Source organism: Thermobia domestica, chromosome 2 (assembly GCF_964235325.1).
Source record: "Thermobia domestica chromosome 2, izTheDome1.hap1.1, whole genome shotgun sequence".
Taxonomy (NCBI): domain Eukaryota; kingdom Metazoa; phylum Arthropoda; class Insecta; order Zygentoma; family Lepismatidae; genus Thermobia; species Thermobia domestica.
The window spans coordinates 129,732,324-129,748,441 of NC_137455.1; the positions used below are offsets into that span (position 1 = coordinate 129,732,324).

Genomic DNA, 16,118 nt, shown 5'->3' on the forward strand with positions numbered 1-16,118 from the left:
TGCAATTCCATAGATGGTTTTTAATAGGCACAAAGATCATAGTGCCGTTTACAATAATTTGATATATTTCTTAAAATAGCGTATTTTCGGTCTCTTTGTAAAACAATATTTGATTTACTGAACATTTGAGCACATTTGACAGGTGTAATTACAGTAAATTTTCGGAGTTATATAATTTTCAGCAGTGTTGCAAACTTTACCATGTCTCCAGAACGGTTTGAGGCATCGAATTGCTGTAAACGCCATCATGATTTTCACATTTATTGAAAGCCATCTATATAATTGAATGAGCTACATATGTAAGTAGTTTTTCGAAATAAATGTTTTTTGACAGAAGTCAAATTTTCAATTCCTTGAATCTTGGTTCGTATTAATTCGAAATCCGTGATATCATGCCCGTAGTGTTACACACTAAAGTACTTTTGATGTACATTGCTCCGTCCGTCTTGCTTGCGTTATTACTTCAATAGAAGAGACCAAAATTTGGATGTTTGTGATACTATAGCGTCGTTAGTTTACAACACCAAACAACAAATGTGATATTGTAAGTTTTCGTTTAACATGCAGATTTGAAATGTGTGCCATTTGAAATTGCACGGATGGGACATATATCAGCAATGTATGGTGTACATTATATTTCAAAATCTATTACCACTTCCGGTTTTACTATTAAGTGAGGAAATATCACGCCATATAAACTCTGCTCCTTCACGTAGTATACACGTTACACTGCTACTTTAAATCTTGTTTTATTATTATTATTATCATAAACTTATACATTTCTTTCATCACAGTTATTCATTTTTTCTCCTATGCTCTTAACGATCAACCCTTTGGGTATGTATCTTTTTGCACAAAACTCTGTCAGTTTTTAATCTGGCAACATTATCCAATGTAATTCTGGCTTATAATATTGTACCCAACTGAAATTTCCTAACTACCTCTATGTATTTTTCCTTCCTTCACACGTCTGTCCCGCTGTGTCTAATGAAAGCATAGTGTTCCGAAATAATGTTTTCACTATTTTACACATTTATAGTAAAGCATCAGAAAAGTTAGGTAGAAAAGAAATAAAGCGTTAAAGAACAGCATCCAGCTGATCGCAATATTTGTATGCAATTACGTGATGATGTTTCTGATTGAAATAACGAGAGATGGAATAAGATGAGAGCTAACGAGACAAATTGGTCAGCAAGAGTACTAAAGAGATGAAGAATAATGAATTCAATAATTTGTATATTAACAGTTTTGTAAGAAATATTCAAGAACTGAAAAGTTCACGAGTGAGATACACATAATTATAAAAGAAAATCGTATTTCATTTGAATATTATTATTACTTTCTCTCCAAGAATAACCTTTAATTGCTACTTAAATATTATATATTACGTTCTTACTTTGCTCACTTGAACTACTACTTCGATTTTGCATTATTTAGGAACCAGAGGCCTGTACAACATAATATTTTTCACGCTTCTATAGCAGGTCAGTGTACCACTATACTAAATTTGATCCCGGTCGGATAATTTCGATGTTGACCGCTGATAACTCTGAACCAAAAGTTTGCACACACAGCAGGGCAAGGTCTACAACCATTCCAAGTTTGATTTCGGTCGGATGAGGTCGATTGAACTCGTATGATATATAATGTCCTTCATTTTTAGGGAAGAAACAAATAAAGGACGAAAATTGATAAGAAAAAGTTAAGAATATTCGTAGTTATATATTTAAAAAATAATAAACAATAATGAAAGATAATACATAACACAAATGAAAAAATAACAGTAAAAAAATTAAAACAATAGATCGACAGACATGAAGTAAGTGGGAAAGGGGGGAGAAGAAACGTTTCATTAATGGGATGGTAATGTAAGTGTCTTCCCATTCTGCTGAGAGAATGTGGAATAGTTTGGGGGAGGTTTTTGAGGATGGTTACGTGGAATATGTGGTCAAGTGTACTGTCGTGATGGATTGTGTTTTGAAACAGACAAGTAGATGGAAATATGGGCGCTGCACTTTTCTTTGATTTTCATCAGATCTCCAAAACGGATAGGAACAGAAACTTAAAATTTTGAACAAAATGTTTACCTATAGATCACATGGATTCTTTCCAAAATACCACCCCTAAAGAGGAAAAGACCTTGAACACTTTTTCGTCTTTCATCGAATCTCCGAAACCGCTTGGTAATGGAAACTGAAACTGCCCATTAACTCTAGGCCGTAGATAAGACAAGGCTCATCGAGAAAGATCCCTGAAAACGAGAAAGATAGTTTAACTTTCCCACGTCTTTCATCAGATCTCCGAGGGTGTTAAAAGTAGGGATTTGAAATTCCATGCAAATATTATCAGTAAACATTATGTCTGTTGATAAGAGGGAGTTTTACGAAATGTTACCACTAGAAGGAATGAGCTTGAACTTTTTTTCATCTTTCTTCAGAACTCTGAAATCGTTAGGCATGAGAAATTCACATTTTTAAGTTCCTCTTAGATCCTAGATTGTAAGTAAAATGAGATTTTTCTTAAATTCAACATCTAAGAGAGTGGAAAAGAAGGTTAAATGTTTTCTAACTCCTCTACAAATTTCCGAAATAGTTCAGCCTAGAACGTTGTAATATTACCTTTATACTCAAATTATTTGGAATATTAAAATTTGAGAAATTGTACTTTGAAGGATGCGTAGAAAGATTAGAAGATTTTCCGGTATTACCACATGTTTCTTTTGAAACGTTGGGCATACGTGCACAAAATTAGTATATAAATATATTTTTGTTATACAGAATATGAATATTTCATGCGACAGGAGATTTGGGTATATTTAGAGACTGGAAAGAGTCATTTGGGGGTGACTTTTCGACGATTCATTTTTGGACCAAAGATTATAAGTTACAGTTGCCAAGATACGGGAAATTCAGATTTGATACCCTCATACTTCTAAAGATTATACATTTTTATTTTTGTGGGGGAAAAAAAGTTGCGTTTAGGAATCCTACTATCAACTAAATTATGTAGAATTTATTTCTGGTCTACAGTACTAATGAGGCATTGTTCATTTGTTTGTTTATTATAAAGTATTAAGTTGTTAGACCAAATAGAATCGACCGTGTATCTTGTACAAATACCTTCTGTTTGTATTATCTAAATAGTGTTTTTTTCTCTTGTATTGAAAGTAAAATAATGATTTTTTTTTTATTAATTTTTACAGATTAGCAACAGAACCGAAGTTGCTTCCTCAAGAAGAAGTAACGTATGCTGAGCCCGTACTAATACCCACAGCTAACAAATCATTGAATTCATCCCCAAAGAATACTTTGAGGAAAACTCATGCTAACGCTCCTGCAGAGACGTTGTTCCAGTTCGCTGATAACTATACACCACCCCGAGATCCTTACGGACACCAGAGGGGACGAGACAATTTTGGAACACTAAGGAGTCATCAAGGAGACATGTTCGGCACACATCGTAGCAGCAACCGAACCGTGGGCGATGGGTTCGGAACAACACGTAGCGTGAAGAAGGTCTATCTCTGAGAGACGGAGGGGACTCGGGATACGCGGAGTGGACAACGCCGGACGGGAGGAAGAAGCCGACGAACACCTCGAGTGGCGTCAGGGTCAGGAGGTCATCCTCTCGCCACTTCCTCGTCCTCCTCTTCCCCCTCTCCGCCCTCCTCGTCTCCCTCCCCACCATTAGTCCCCATGCACTCCATGACAGGAAGCCCACCGTGCTCGCCTAATGAGGTCCCGCAAGGGGGTGTCTCCGATACCCCGTGCAGTTTCATTTATAGGACTTAAATTATTAACATACATACATACACACAAAAATTTAAAAAGGTACCTGTCCAGTGTCTTTGTCATACGGACACTGAAATATGGCGGCAGCAGTTATGTCTATAATGTGAAGCAGTGTTTTTAATATAATTTTGTTTGTTTCTTTCTTTTCTTTTTTTCTTGGAGAGTGAAGAACATAACTTGGGGCTGTGAGAGTTTGAATACAGGAGAGTAAATAGGGGAAAAAGGGGAGAAATACTGTATAAAATTAAACTTAAGAAGTAAAGGAAAAAAGGCAAAACAGGAAAGAATTCATAATTTCGGGAGTACATTTCACTCAAAAAAAAAAAAAAAAAAAAAAGAACAAGAAACATGTTCAAGAGGATAAGTGCTGTGTTGAATCCTACGCTGCAAACTTTTTTTTTTTTTTTAAACTATGCTTCTGAGGAAGTGTTTCAACATACGTGCGCGTCGTGCTAATTAAGAACAATATTTGAGAAAAGAAACGAAAAGGAAACAATTCAGTCTATCACAAGTGAGAAAGCACAAAGTTATGTACTCTTGTTACCATCTCTTATTATTGTGCTGGAGCGGTTAAAAATGCGAAGTGGATAAAAGAAACGCCTTTGTATAAAGTAAAAGTCTTGTACATTTATTAGCATTCTTGTCTCTACAATATTGTAAGAGGTTCCTTCCTTTTCATCAAGACAAATTATTATAAATATATATTACCTATACACACATACATACCTATAAATAAATAACTAATTATATATATATATATAAATCTAAATATGTAGCTGCTCCTCTTAATCATGTATCTATGTGAAATGGACTCTTGCAATGTTTGGATTTTGGTATATTAAGGGGAGAGAAGGAAGAAAAAAACAGCAAAAAAAGTTTTTTAATAAAAAAAAGAAAAGAAAATAGTTTATTGTTGTGTATATAAGTATAGATTGATGTACTTCATGTTTACAAAGTTTTGAGTGTTATTGTGTGCTGAAACTAAAAACTATTTCAAATCTTAAGAAAAAATGAGAGATCTGAAGAACAGCGAAACTGTTCTCAAATATTGTGAAGACTGATAATTTGAATGTTATTTAATCTTCCACCCAAAATAAGTAAATATATTTAAAAAGAAAAGAGAGAGAGAGAGAGAATAGGTTGCCTAGTAAGTAATCAAATGCATGATGGTTGTAATATAAGCTTGCAGACATTTCATATATATATATATATAAATATAGCACTGTTATTAATTATTTTTTGTCTTGAAAAAAAATATTGTCCATTTTATTAAAAATAATAAAATCCAATTATTATTATAATTATTATTAAGTAATAATATCCTGTAGTCGACATGAAGAAAGAAGAATGCGTATGATAAAGATTTTTAATAAAAAATACTGACAAAGATAAAAATTTTGAGTATCGTGTGTGCGTATGCGTGAAGGTATGAATATAAAAATAGAAAAAAAAATGTGCAGTGAATACTCAGGCTTCAAACCAAAGATATGTACGAAATATTCAATTACTTTCCGGAGATGAATGGCTTAGTTCTGCTGTGTGTGTGAGAGAGTGAGTGTGTGTGTATGTGTGTATGAATGTTTTGTGAGCGTCCATAACTCAAAAAAACAAAGAAACAAGAAAATAAAAGAACCCTCTTGATCATGTATCGCATAAAATTTTTAACTTGCCATTTAATTGTCACAAAGTGGCCACATCTCTCCTTATACTTAAATATACACGTAGAAAGAGAGAGAGAGAGAGAGATAGGGGGGAGGGGATGGGGAGCAACAGTGAAATTTTCTCTCTAAAAAGCTTGTTAAATTATTGTTTAGCATGAGACATGCTTTGTGCAACTCTCTAGTCCAGTTATCAAGTTAGTTAATAAATAAATAAATAAATAAATAAGTAAAGATTTAAAAAAAAAACGTTCGTGTCGTGTATTGAGCGGTGGTGCAAACTCAGGATACGTGATCACAGAAAATATATATATATGTGAATTTTATGTTAATGAACTTTTTTTCCAAAACTTCTGCTGGAAACATGAATAGATTAGCATCCAAAAAGAATGTGACATTTGAAGTAAGTTATAAAAATATAAATGGAAAATAAAGTACATAGTTATGACCTCCAAATAAAACTTGTTAAAATTCCTTTCTAACGAGAAATAAAAACATAGCTTTATAAAAGATAAATTCAGTGTCTGTTTACAAAACAGTTCATCATTTCATGAAAATGGATTAAAAGAATTTTTTTATCGTTATAGTATTTAGTGCAAGGACCATGCTTCCAATCAAGATGCACAAAGGAATAATAATGATTTAACTGAAGGTTAATAGTGTATTTTTATTTCTTATTGAAATACAAAATGATTTTATTTATTTCTTTATTTATGAATTTTCCTTTGTCAATTTATATTTTGTATCTTGGTTTAGTGCTAAGTTTTTTTTTCTTCTTGTAGAACTTCGTTTGTTAAGGTTAATGAAATCTTCACTTTTTGTCACGAAACAACAAACACGAAATCCTCAAATAAGATCGATTTTTTTTTAAATATTAATTTTTTTTTTTAATTTTTTTTTTAAATTATGTTCGTACCATAGTTGACGTGAATTTTAATTCAATATACCCATACTTTAATTTAATGAACATATTTTCTTCAAGATTAGAAGCATGATCCAGTTCTGAATAGCAGTAATGCAAATTTCACAAAAGTGTATTCTGAACTTTTTTCTGATGCTAGGGGGAAAACGAAATCTTCGTTATGTAATTTGTATTGTAAAGTATATTTTCATTATATCTAGAACAAACGTAAAAAATTTTTTAAAAAAATAAAAAAAATGGAAATAAAATGAAATAGAGGTGCTTTACGTTTCTTTTTTGGTATAACTTTTATGTTATGCTTTTGCTTGACTACAAGCATTTTTTACGTTTTAAATATAATGTATTCATACAGTGTATGAATGATATTTTTGGGCTACGATTTCTATGTAATAAGTAACATTGTAAATATTTATATAAAAAAGAAACATACGTGCAAGTTAGTAAAGGTAATGATGTCACATTTATTTAGATTTCCCATTTTTTTTAAGTAATAAAAGTACTCTTGAACAGTTTTAAGTTTTACTGATATTCTCTTTCTGAAATCTCCAGCTTGTATTTAAAAGTATACATAATATATATATATATTGTATAAAGGTATTTATTATTATACTAAATACGAGTTAGATATTTTGTAATGTAATAGGGGTTTTATAATGTAAGTATTCAAGCAAAACAAAGAACAAAAAAAATATTGTCAGATTAGGCTGTAGGAAAATTTCCAGTGTGTAATGAACGCAAGGAAAACATATATATAATACGTGAAAACCATAATTTAAATTATAAATTGTCATTTGAAACTCTTCTAAAGAGCGGAAAAATATTGAATTGAATTCTATGTAAATAATTTCTGCTAAGAAGTGTAAAGCAAGGAAACAAAGATAATTGTATAAAAAGTACAACAGTTACAGTTTAATGTGTTATAACAAGTTTTATTATTATCTTCTGGGGAAGTTAAAAACACAATTCAATTTAAATTCAATATTACAAATTATGCACTGTATTTTATTTTATTTGATGCTTTTTTACGTATGCAATTGGTTTTCGTAAACATAATATAAAACAAAAAAGAAATAGTGTTAAAAAAAGAGAAGCGATAAAATATATAAGTAACAAATTGGCATAATTGCATAGGTGAATGTTGTTCATTTTAGAATCAATTATACTAGCAGTACACTTTCTACTTTCCGCAACTTCTTAGGCAAGATCTCTACAGCTGTCTTGGCTGGTAGGCTAGATGTTGACTTGTGTGCCTGTAGAAATTTCAGAGAAAAAAGAGGACTTGATAGCTTTTTCTATTTAAAAAAAAAATATGGAAATAGGAAAACATAGACAATGTGATACCAGCTTAAACAACAAGTGGAACATAAAAATAAGAAGAAGCAGAGAAAATATTCATCTTCCAAGATACGTGAAGTTAGTTATTTTTTTTTTAACAAGTGTGAACAAGTAGTGTCTATATTGATTTATTATTTTTTTCAATGAAACTACTTACTGTTTCAACTTGTTCACTGTGTTTGTGAAAAAAAAAGTAAAATAATTACAGACGTTAACTATTGCATACAAAAGGTTAGAATTTCTTGAGAACTCCTGGTAGTTTTTATTGAGTGCCATGACTGCATTTTAGTGCCATCTGTTAATCTATTTTGGAAATACGCTGATGTGATTGTAATCACCTTGTATATCTATATCAGTATGTTTTAATTGAATGTGCAGAAAAAAAATTACAAGAAGAAATTATAAAAAAACAACAACAAAGAACCCTGCAATTATATAACTTGCAGTTGTCATCTGTACAATTTTTTCTTTTGTAAACATGTACTGAGCCAATAATAACAATAAATGAATTTGAATAGGATATATTGTAGTTCATTGTTTAAAATTTCCTAATATCAAGTAGCATATTTACATTTCTGTTTACAGGAACCGAGACTACCTTACCTTTCAGAGACTTAATAAATAAATAAAAAAAAGAACCCACATCCTTACAAATTCCCTTTCGCTCTATTTCACTTTCCCTGTCTTTTTGCCACGTACAAGGGTGAAAATTGAACGATAATATTAGGATATGTATATAATAATTTAGTTGTAAATAAAAAAAAATCTCCATTACAGAAAATTACAGTAATTTTAAATCTTAAATTTGATACATTGCTTACATTTTTAGTCTAGAACGATTAAAAAAAAAGAAGCGATGGAAGTAGAGGGAATATCATAACTACGAATAGATAACAAATGATTAACCGGATGTTTTACGAGAGTTCTTGATCGTTCCAATGCCAATTCGAGTGTCCCAAAACTTGCCTTTTTTTTCCAGCTACCTTCTTTGAAGCTAAAAACTAAGAAGTAGCTTATGAAAAACAAATCAAAATCTGCAAGGTAAAAGCAAGAATATCTGAAAACATTCTGTTGTTTTCTGGTAACATGTGATTCATCCTACCCGCATTTTGTATAGGATGTTGAAAGGAAATTGGTTTCTGTGTCCAAAAAGGCTGGAGATCTCAAAAAAAATCTTTAGTCACAATGTCAGTATTACGACCTTCATGACGCAGTAAAGTTACCTTATGTGTATAGTAGAGCAGAAAGTAAACGAAATCTCGAAGGTAAAGCACCGATATTTGTTCATACATTTTTTCGTTTCTTTTCTTTTTAGACCTGGACTCTTAAAACAATATTATTTTCAATAAAACAGCTAAAGACTTTCGTAATTTATTTTCTGTAAAATCATTCAGCAAGTAACTCTGTAATTTTGTACTTAAAATAAACGAACAAACATAATGGGAGGAATCTTTATAACTATGAATAATTATTTTATGTTTATTAATTTTATCATTGGCGTGTGGGGATTTTGTGGTGGACAAACACTGTAAGCGTAGGTTTTTCTTGGAGTTTTCCCATTTTCTTCCGCTTTCTTTATTCCACCATTATCATCCATCTCGTTATTACCACCCCCTTTAGCTTCAGTGCATAATTGTGAAAGGTTAAACTAAAAAAAAAAAATTCCGATCCTGGAATCATCCTAAGTTAACATTTTAACTTTGTAACTTTGTTTCATAAATTCTGTAACATTCTTTTTCTGTCATGAAATTGTCTTACACGATACTGCACTATCATAGCAATTGCATTTACACATGGACATGCATATATATGGAGCAATTCTTTAAAATAAAAACTTTAATAAAACCCAAATTTCATACTTCACTTACAGTCTTTTCTACATGAACTACCAAAGGAGGCCAGTACCACTCAATATTAAAATAGTGCAGTGGTAACCTTCGTGGAGAATACGACAATCTTAAACCTCAAGATCGGTGATTCAAATTGACCCTACGAAATAGGAATTTTTTGGAGTAAAACTATGGAAAAGAATATGGAGGATATTGAGAGTTGATACAAAAAAATCATTATTGCATACATAGTATACACATTCATATTTTTCTGTGTGTGTGTGTTTTATCTTATAGACGAAAGGATACTTAATAAGTCTAAATATTATTCAACAAGCACATTTGGGTCCCTATAAATTTATACGGAAGTACAAAAAAAAAAAAAAAAAGCGTAGTTCTGAATTGTTTTATGTGGAATTCAAACATGTATTCTCATAGAGAATTAAACCTATGACTTCTTTGCCATAGGCGATGATATTTACCGCTAAACTAACTAACTATTGAAATTCCTTTATAATATATTGTGTCCCTATTAAATAACCTCTCTCAGTCCTGTTTAAGGGAATAGTAATAATGATAATTGTAGCAAGGGAATAGTAATAATGATAAATCATAGGTAGTTTATATCAAAACCCTTGAGCTTTAGTTTAGTTTTACTCGCTCTTTGAAATCCGTCACTTCTTTTGTTGTATATTAAGTTTTCAATGCTTGAGTTAGGCGTTTTAGAGATAGCGGTTAGTTTGTTAATGATAGTCCATTGCATTTTTAGCGTTTCTGAAAGTACTAACCCTAAAAGAGGAAAATTCTATAATCAAAATTTTCGACTATTCAGAAAAGGCTGAATGTGAGGATTCGGTTAAATTGGAGGTGTGAAATTCGGTACTGGTAAACAAACTCTCAATTGGACATAAGATTCGGTTTCGGATTCGGAATAATCATTTCTCGATTTCGAAAATTCCGCTCCTAAAAGGAAAGAGTGAAAATTTCTACAATATTCAAACTTTCTGTTTTATATTTATATTTATTTATAGAACAGATATTTCTGTTAGTAATTTAGTAAATATTATATAATTTGGTAACTGTCTAATGGACTTCCAAACTGTGCTATGTACAAATTTAGAAAATTTTATAAAACGGCTATGTCTGTCCACCTGTTGACAGGTATCAGAACAAAAACGATTAGAGATATCGAGAAACAATTTTCTTGCAATCGATTCAGCGTTTCGAAAACTCCATCATAGATTTCAGCGTCATCTGCTTCGTTTACTCTATCTTCAAAAACTAGAGGTAGTAGAAATCGATCGTTTCCAGTTTCATGTAAGGAAACACGCCATCTCCACCCACAACACTCTACTAAAACAGGAAGCGGTAGAAATTTACTAGTACTTCCGGCTTCAATAGTGAGCTGCATAGTGCAAAAACAGTGAGATATCGAGAAACCTTTTCTCTAAACGATTCAGCATTCCAACAGTAGGTCCCATCTCCCTAGGTGCTTGGTCAAAACTCAATTGAGATGGCGTGTGTGTGTATAAATGGGAGTGTTTGTTTTGTGTGATAGGTTTTTGGGTTACTTTACAAGTATTTTATATGTCTTTAATTCTTTTATTTGGTACAATACTTATACAAATTCAATTAACAGTGAAAAATAATCAAGTTTAGAGTGAACTGTGACAAATGTACAAATAATTAACAGAAATAATGTGTCTTTACGAACAAATGACAATCACTGCTATTAATGTCTAAACTTAATTATTTTATAACTTACTATGAATTCAGTTCAATGTATTATTATTCACCTATTTGGTATTACTTCAGGCAATACAACATTTTGTTCGTGCCAATATTTAATACAATTTAAAACGAATGCGATAATTCCATTTTACACCTAATTTCAAAACGCTAAATCTTTCATGCAAATGACGACGGACATGTATTGTATATCATAGAGAGATTATACAATGCAACTGGAATGTTTATAGCTTATATCAGTTTAAGTTTACGGACAATTTAGAAAACTTTAATTACTGCAGTCATGGATTTATTATACTGCAGATTAATAGTATGCATTGAAACGTTTATATATTATACATAAAACTATTTAACATTTGTAGTACATACGGACGTCATGTCTGGTACAATTATTAATATAATTCTTAATTGAATTGAATAAACTTAATGATAAATGAACGAGTGTTTGGTTCTTAATTTCGCGCGCAGCTTGTACTCCTATATAAGGTTGATACAAAAAATATCGATCAATGCATGGTTACTTTTTGAAGTTTCAATAGATGCTGTGCGATCTATCTACTTACATGGACGTAGATTATATATATATATATATATATATATATATATATATATATATATATATATATATATATATATATATATATATATATATGTATAAATCTAGTTTCAACGTGAAAAATATAAAACGGAAAAGAAATTGTAGAAAATTTTAAATTATGAAGAAAACCTAAACTTAATGCTTAAAAATTCTAAAGAGTAGATGTTGTTTCTCCTCAAGCCACGTCACTGGGTATTGTATGCCATTTTTTTCTTATTCTTCCGTTTCCTTTCTTTTACATTTTAAAGTGTTTTCTCTGATTAAAATATAGAATGAAAATACTATCGGATTTAAATATAAGTAAAATAACGTTTACGGAATGGTTACCATATAATCTATATCTGTATTGCGCACGGGACTAGACGAGATAAAAAATAGGGATTTCTCGTCTCGTCTCGTAAAGAGTTGTAGAAATCTCGTCTGGATTCTCAGAAAGGTTTTGAGCTCTCTATTTGCTATGTAAATACCGCACGCACATTTGATGCGAAAGACGCAGGTTCGATTCCCGGCAAAGCTTATATGGTTGGGATCTCATATTAAGGTTTTGGTCCTCGTCTTATACAATCTCGCTGCTGAAAGGAACGCTAAACTTAATATAATCCAATCGGAAGGCTTTTCTCGAAAATAGTTTTGGTCTCGTTAATTGTAAATTTGTTTAGTTTTTCTTTGTTTAATTTCATTTAGTAGTTACCATAATTCTCCCCGCTTCAGAAGAGATCCACGGAGGATGTGAAGTAACATTTAAACCATATTTATTATTGGAGAATATTCTTTAATAACATGTGCGTCTTTGAATGTTGATGAATACTCACCATTATGTTCGTATAATCACATTATCAATTTATAGTTTTTATACTATGAATCATGTAACACCAAAAGAGAATTTGAGATCTAAGACTAGTGTTGACCACGATACTCGAGAAATTTTTCGCCTCGAGATCGAGATTAAAACTGCCATGTTTCTCGCCTCCTTTCGAATTTGAAAAATGTATTTCTTCTTTCGTTTTCCGCTAGTTGCCCACGAGATATGTCAATACGTGGACACTCTTCCATTTGGCTAAATCGCTAAATGAACATTAACTCTAGAGTATCGACACAAGAATGCTAACTTTCATCTTTTCCTTTAAAGTTTACTTTCAAAACAATACGAAAAATATGTAATTGAAATGTATGAAAATAATTAAACAAGAATACATCATATTAACTTCGGTTATTCATATTTTCCAGTAGATCTGATTTTTTTTTTTTTTTTTTTTTTTAACAATTTCTTCTTTGAACACAAATAGCCCAACATAGTGTTGTATGCGAAATGTCTGAAAGTGAATTAGCAGTTCATTTAAATTTCGAAAATGCGAACAAATCAGGGAATTCTGAAAATGTACGCGGACGGAATTTTTTACTCTCAAAATGCGAACATGTCCGCAAAAAAAGCTGATACTTTGTAACACTAGTTTATGGCAAACGCTCGAAAGCACTGCTGGGAACGTATAATTGTGAGTATTCGCGTATGTTTGGGTTCGCATACCGAAATAATGTTCGTAAGCTAAGGAAAACAATTCACAAAACTTGTTTCTAAACCAATTTGTTCGCGAACCGAGGGATTCATAAACCTCGGGTCAACTGTATTTATTATTATTATTATTATTATTATTATTATTATTATTATTATTATTATTATTATTATTATTATTATTATTATTATTATTATTATTATTATCTTCTGGCGTAAGCATAAGTAAGCTTATCTGGCCAGATCTAAAAAAATGATGGATTAATTGTCCACTGTCAAAGGATTATATTGCTATATGTGATGGTCGACTTTGGTCAGGGACAGACTCGCCTCGCCTCATCTTGTATCATGTACTTTTTCTCGATAATTTTTGGCCGGATATAAACCAAATTTGTTAGACAAAATGCCCATCATCCGTGGATATTTTTTTCATGCGACTTCTTCGAATGTGTCGCATTCAATTTTATACAAATTTCATAAATAAATATTTCATTAATTACCCTATCATGTGATACAAACCATTCCTATTGAAAAATTTCAAAAGGAATAGTTTATTCTTGGGGTAAGATTTTACTGAACGATTTTCTCAAAAATTCTCAAACGATTTTGTTCATAATTTATAAATATATTTCGTTAGCAACGCTATAACGCGGCATATTCGGGAAGGAGGAAGTTCAAATGCAATATGAGCATAAATGATTTTAAAATTTGCAGTTTTCTCTAGAATTAGATTTTTTTCTTTTTTTTTTAAAGTCGAGTTTTGAACGGACTCACACTCTGCATACATCTCCATCCTAAGAGTGGATTTTATTTACACAATTTTCACAAAAACTGCTCGGTCGATTTTATTAATATTTCATAAACAATCCTTTAATTTGTCGTAAGTAGTTTCTTCTGAAAAAGCCTATAAGGGGTAGTTCATTCTTGGGTTGAGTTTCTTCAGATGATTTTACCAAAAATTACTCAGGTGACTTTGTTCTGTAACGGGTACCTCACTCGTTTGATGGAAACGGCACTAGAGGATATAGTGGTTAGATAAGCTCTTGGAGTTACTTATTGCTATAGAACCGGAGATGGAATTATACACGCCTTATTCAACAATTTATTTTACATATAAAGCATATATATATATATATATCAGTAGCGTACGCAGGATTTATTTTCGGGGGGGGAGCTGAAATCAGTTGTGAAGATTATAGTACATACAGTAGCTAAATGAACTTTTGTCAAATAACATGACACAGTAGGTTGGAATAAATCGCTGGAGAGATGACACACATTCCTGGTGCGCAGGGACATACACATAAATGTTTTCGGGCTTTTTTTTTTTGCTTTTTTTTTTTTAAATACAAAATTAGCGTATTTTTAGGGGCAATTAGTATAATATTACATTTCCTACTTTAGTCGCAGCTTGGATGAATCCCCCTGAAAATATTTTTACCTGTTGATGTGCAACTTTTTTTTAAAAAAATTTAGGAAAGAAACCAAGTAGCCTTAACAATAAAATCTTTAGTATATTCGGCATATTTGCTACATCCATTCAGAACGAGAACATCGATGTCTCACAAAAAAGTAACTTTGTAAAGTGATAATTCCATTTAACATTTATCTACCAAAAACAACTGTGCACTTAAAAGTTAAATTATTTTACTACAATAGCGAGCTTAATCTAAAACATTTTTTTTTATTTAAACAAAATCCTGTTTCCATTAGTATAATTTATTTCTATACCTATAGTAGTGTATATAACGAAGGCAATTGGTCAAAGCATCGTAATAGATAATGTAAGCTCTTGTAGGAAGAGGACTGTAGAAAACAATAACATTTTATATAAAATACTCGTAATTTATACACAGGTTTTAAAAAGTGAGTTGCAAACGTCTTGCGTTCCCAGATCCAGCAAAATGGTCGATGACATGATCATTTGTGATTTCTAAAGCCAAGTCTTTATGGATAGAGAGTAACGCAATTCCATTCAATCTATTTTCACTTGTTGTGCTCCTCAAATACGTTTTAATTAATTTTAGTTTCGAAAAGCTTCGTTCTGAAGCTGTAGAAACAGGAAGTACAGCAAATATTTTTAATAGTATGCTTATATTTGGGAAAATATTTTCATCGCAATGTCTAATGCGGCGAGAACACTTCCAAGTTTTTCTTCTGATTTCCACTTTTGTCTCCATAAATCCCACTCTCCCAAAAGTACTTCATCGTAAGAGTCAGTCAAGTCGTCTCTATAGAATTCAAATGCTTGTCGAACTTTATCCAATGGTACATCACAGTTAGTTGGTATGAGATGCAGAAGAGATGACACAGTATCCTGGTGAGCTAAGAACCTTTCATCTAGAGAAGAAATCATGTCGTCTAAGCATGGTATAAAAAGTGTCACTCTATAATATATTTCCGGGTCTTTACAAGGTGGATTGGCTCGATTCTTTTGGAGACCAACTGTTCTTGGAATTGTTATTTCAACATTTATATGAGCTGCAAGTTCCAGAGAATCTTTGAACAGTTTGTGAAACTCAGAATCAGCATTTTGTGCCAAATCATGTATAACTTCTCTTGTTATTTTTACTTTTTCTAATGCACTACATAAATCGATGCCTTTCGTTTGAAGGTATTTTGAAAGATTGTAGGTCAGTCCCAACAATTTTGATGTGACAATCAGAGCTGGAATGAAGAACGGTGTTCCAATGCTGTTTAAAATTAATAATGCTTTCTTCGAATGT

The 16,118-nt window shown here is 31.5% G+C and overlaps 1 protein-coding gene across 1 annotated transcript in view; it reads left to right on the forward strand.

The window, feature by feature from the left end:
- Sema1a (semaphorin 1a) overlaps positions 1-8,226 on the forward strand; it is a 500,910-nt gene extending 492,684 nt beyond the window's left edge. Inside the window, exon 16 of the mRNA XM_081745959.1 lies at positions 3,203-8,226. Within this exon, the coding sequence (XP_081602085.1) occupies positions 3,203-3,527 (325 nt within the window). The 3' untranslated portion in view covers positions 3,528-8,226. The remainder of the gene's footprint in view (positions 1-3,202) is intronic.
- Positions 8,227-16,118: the final 7,892 nt, after the last annotated feature.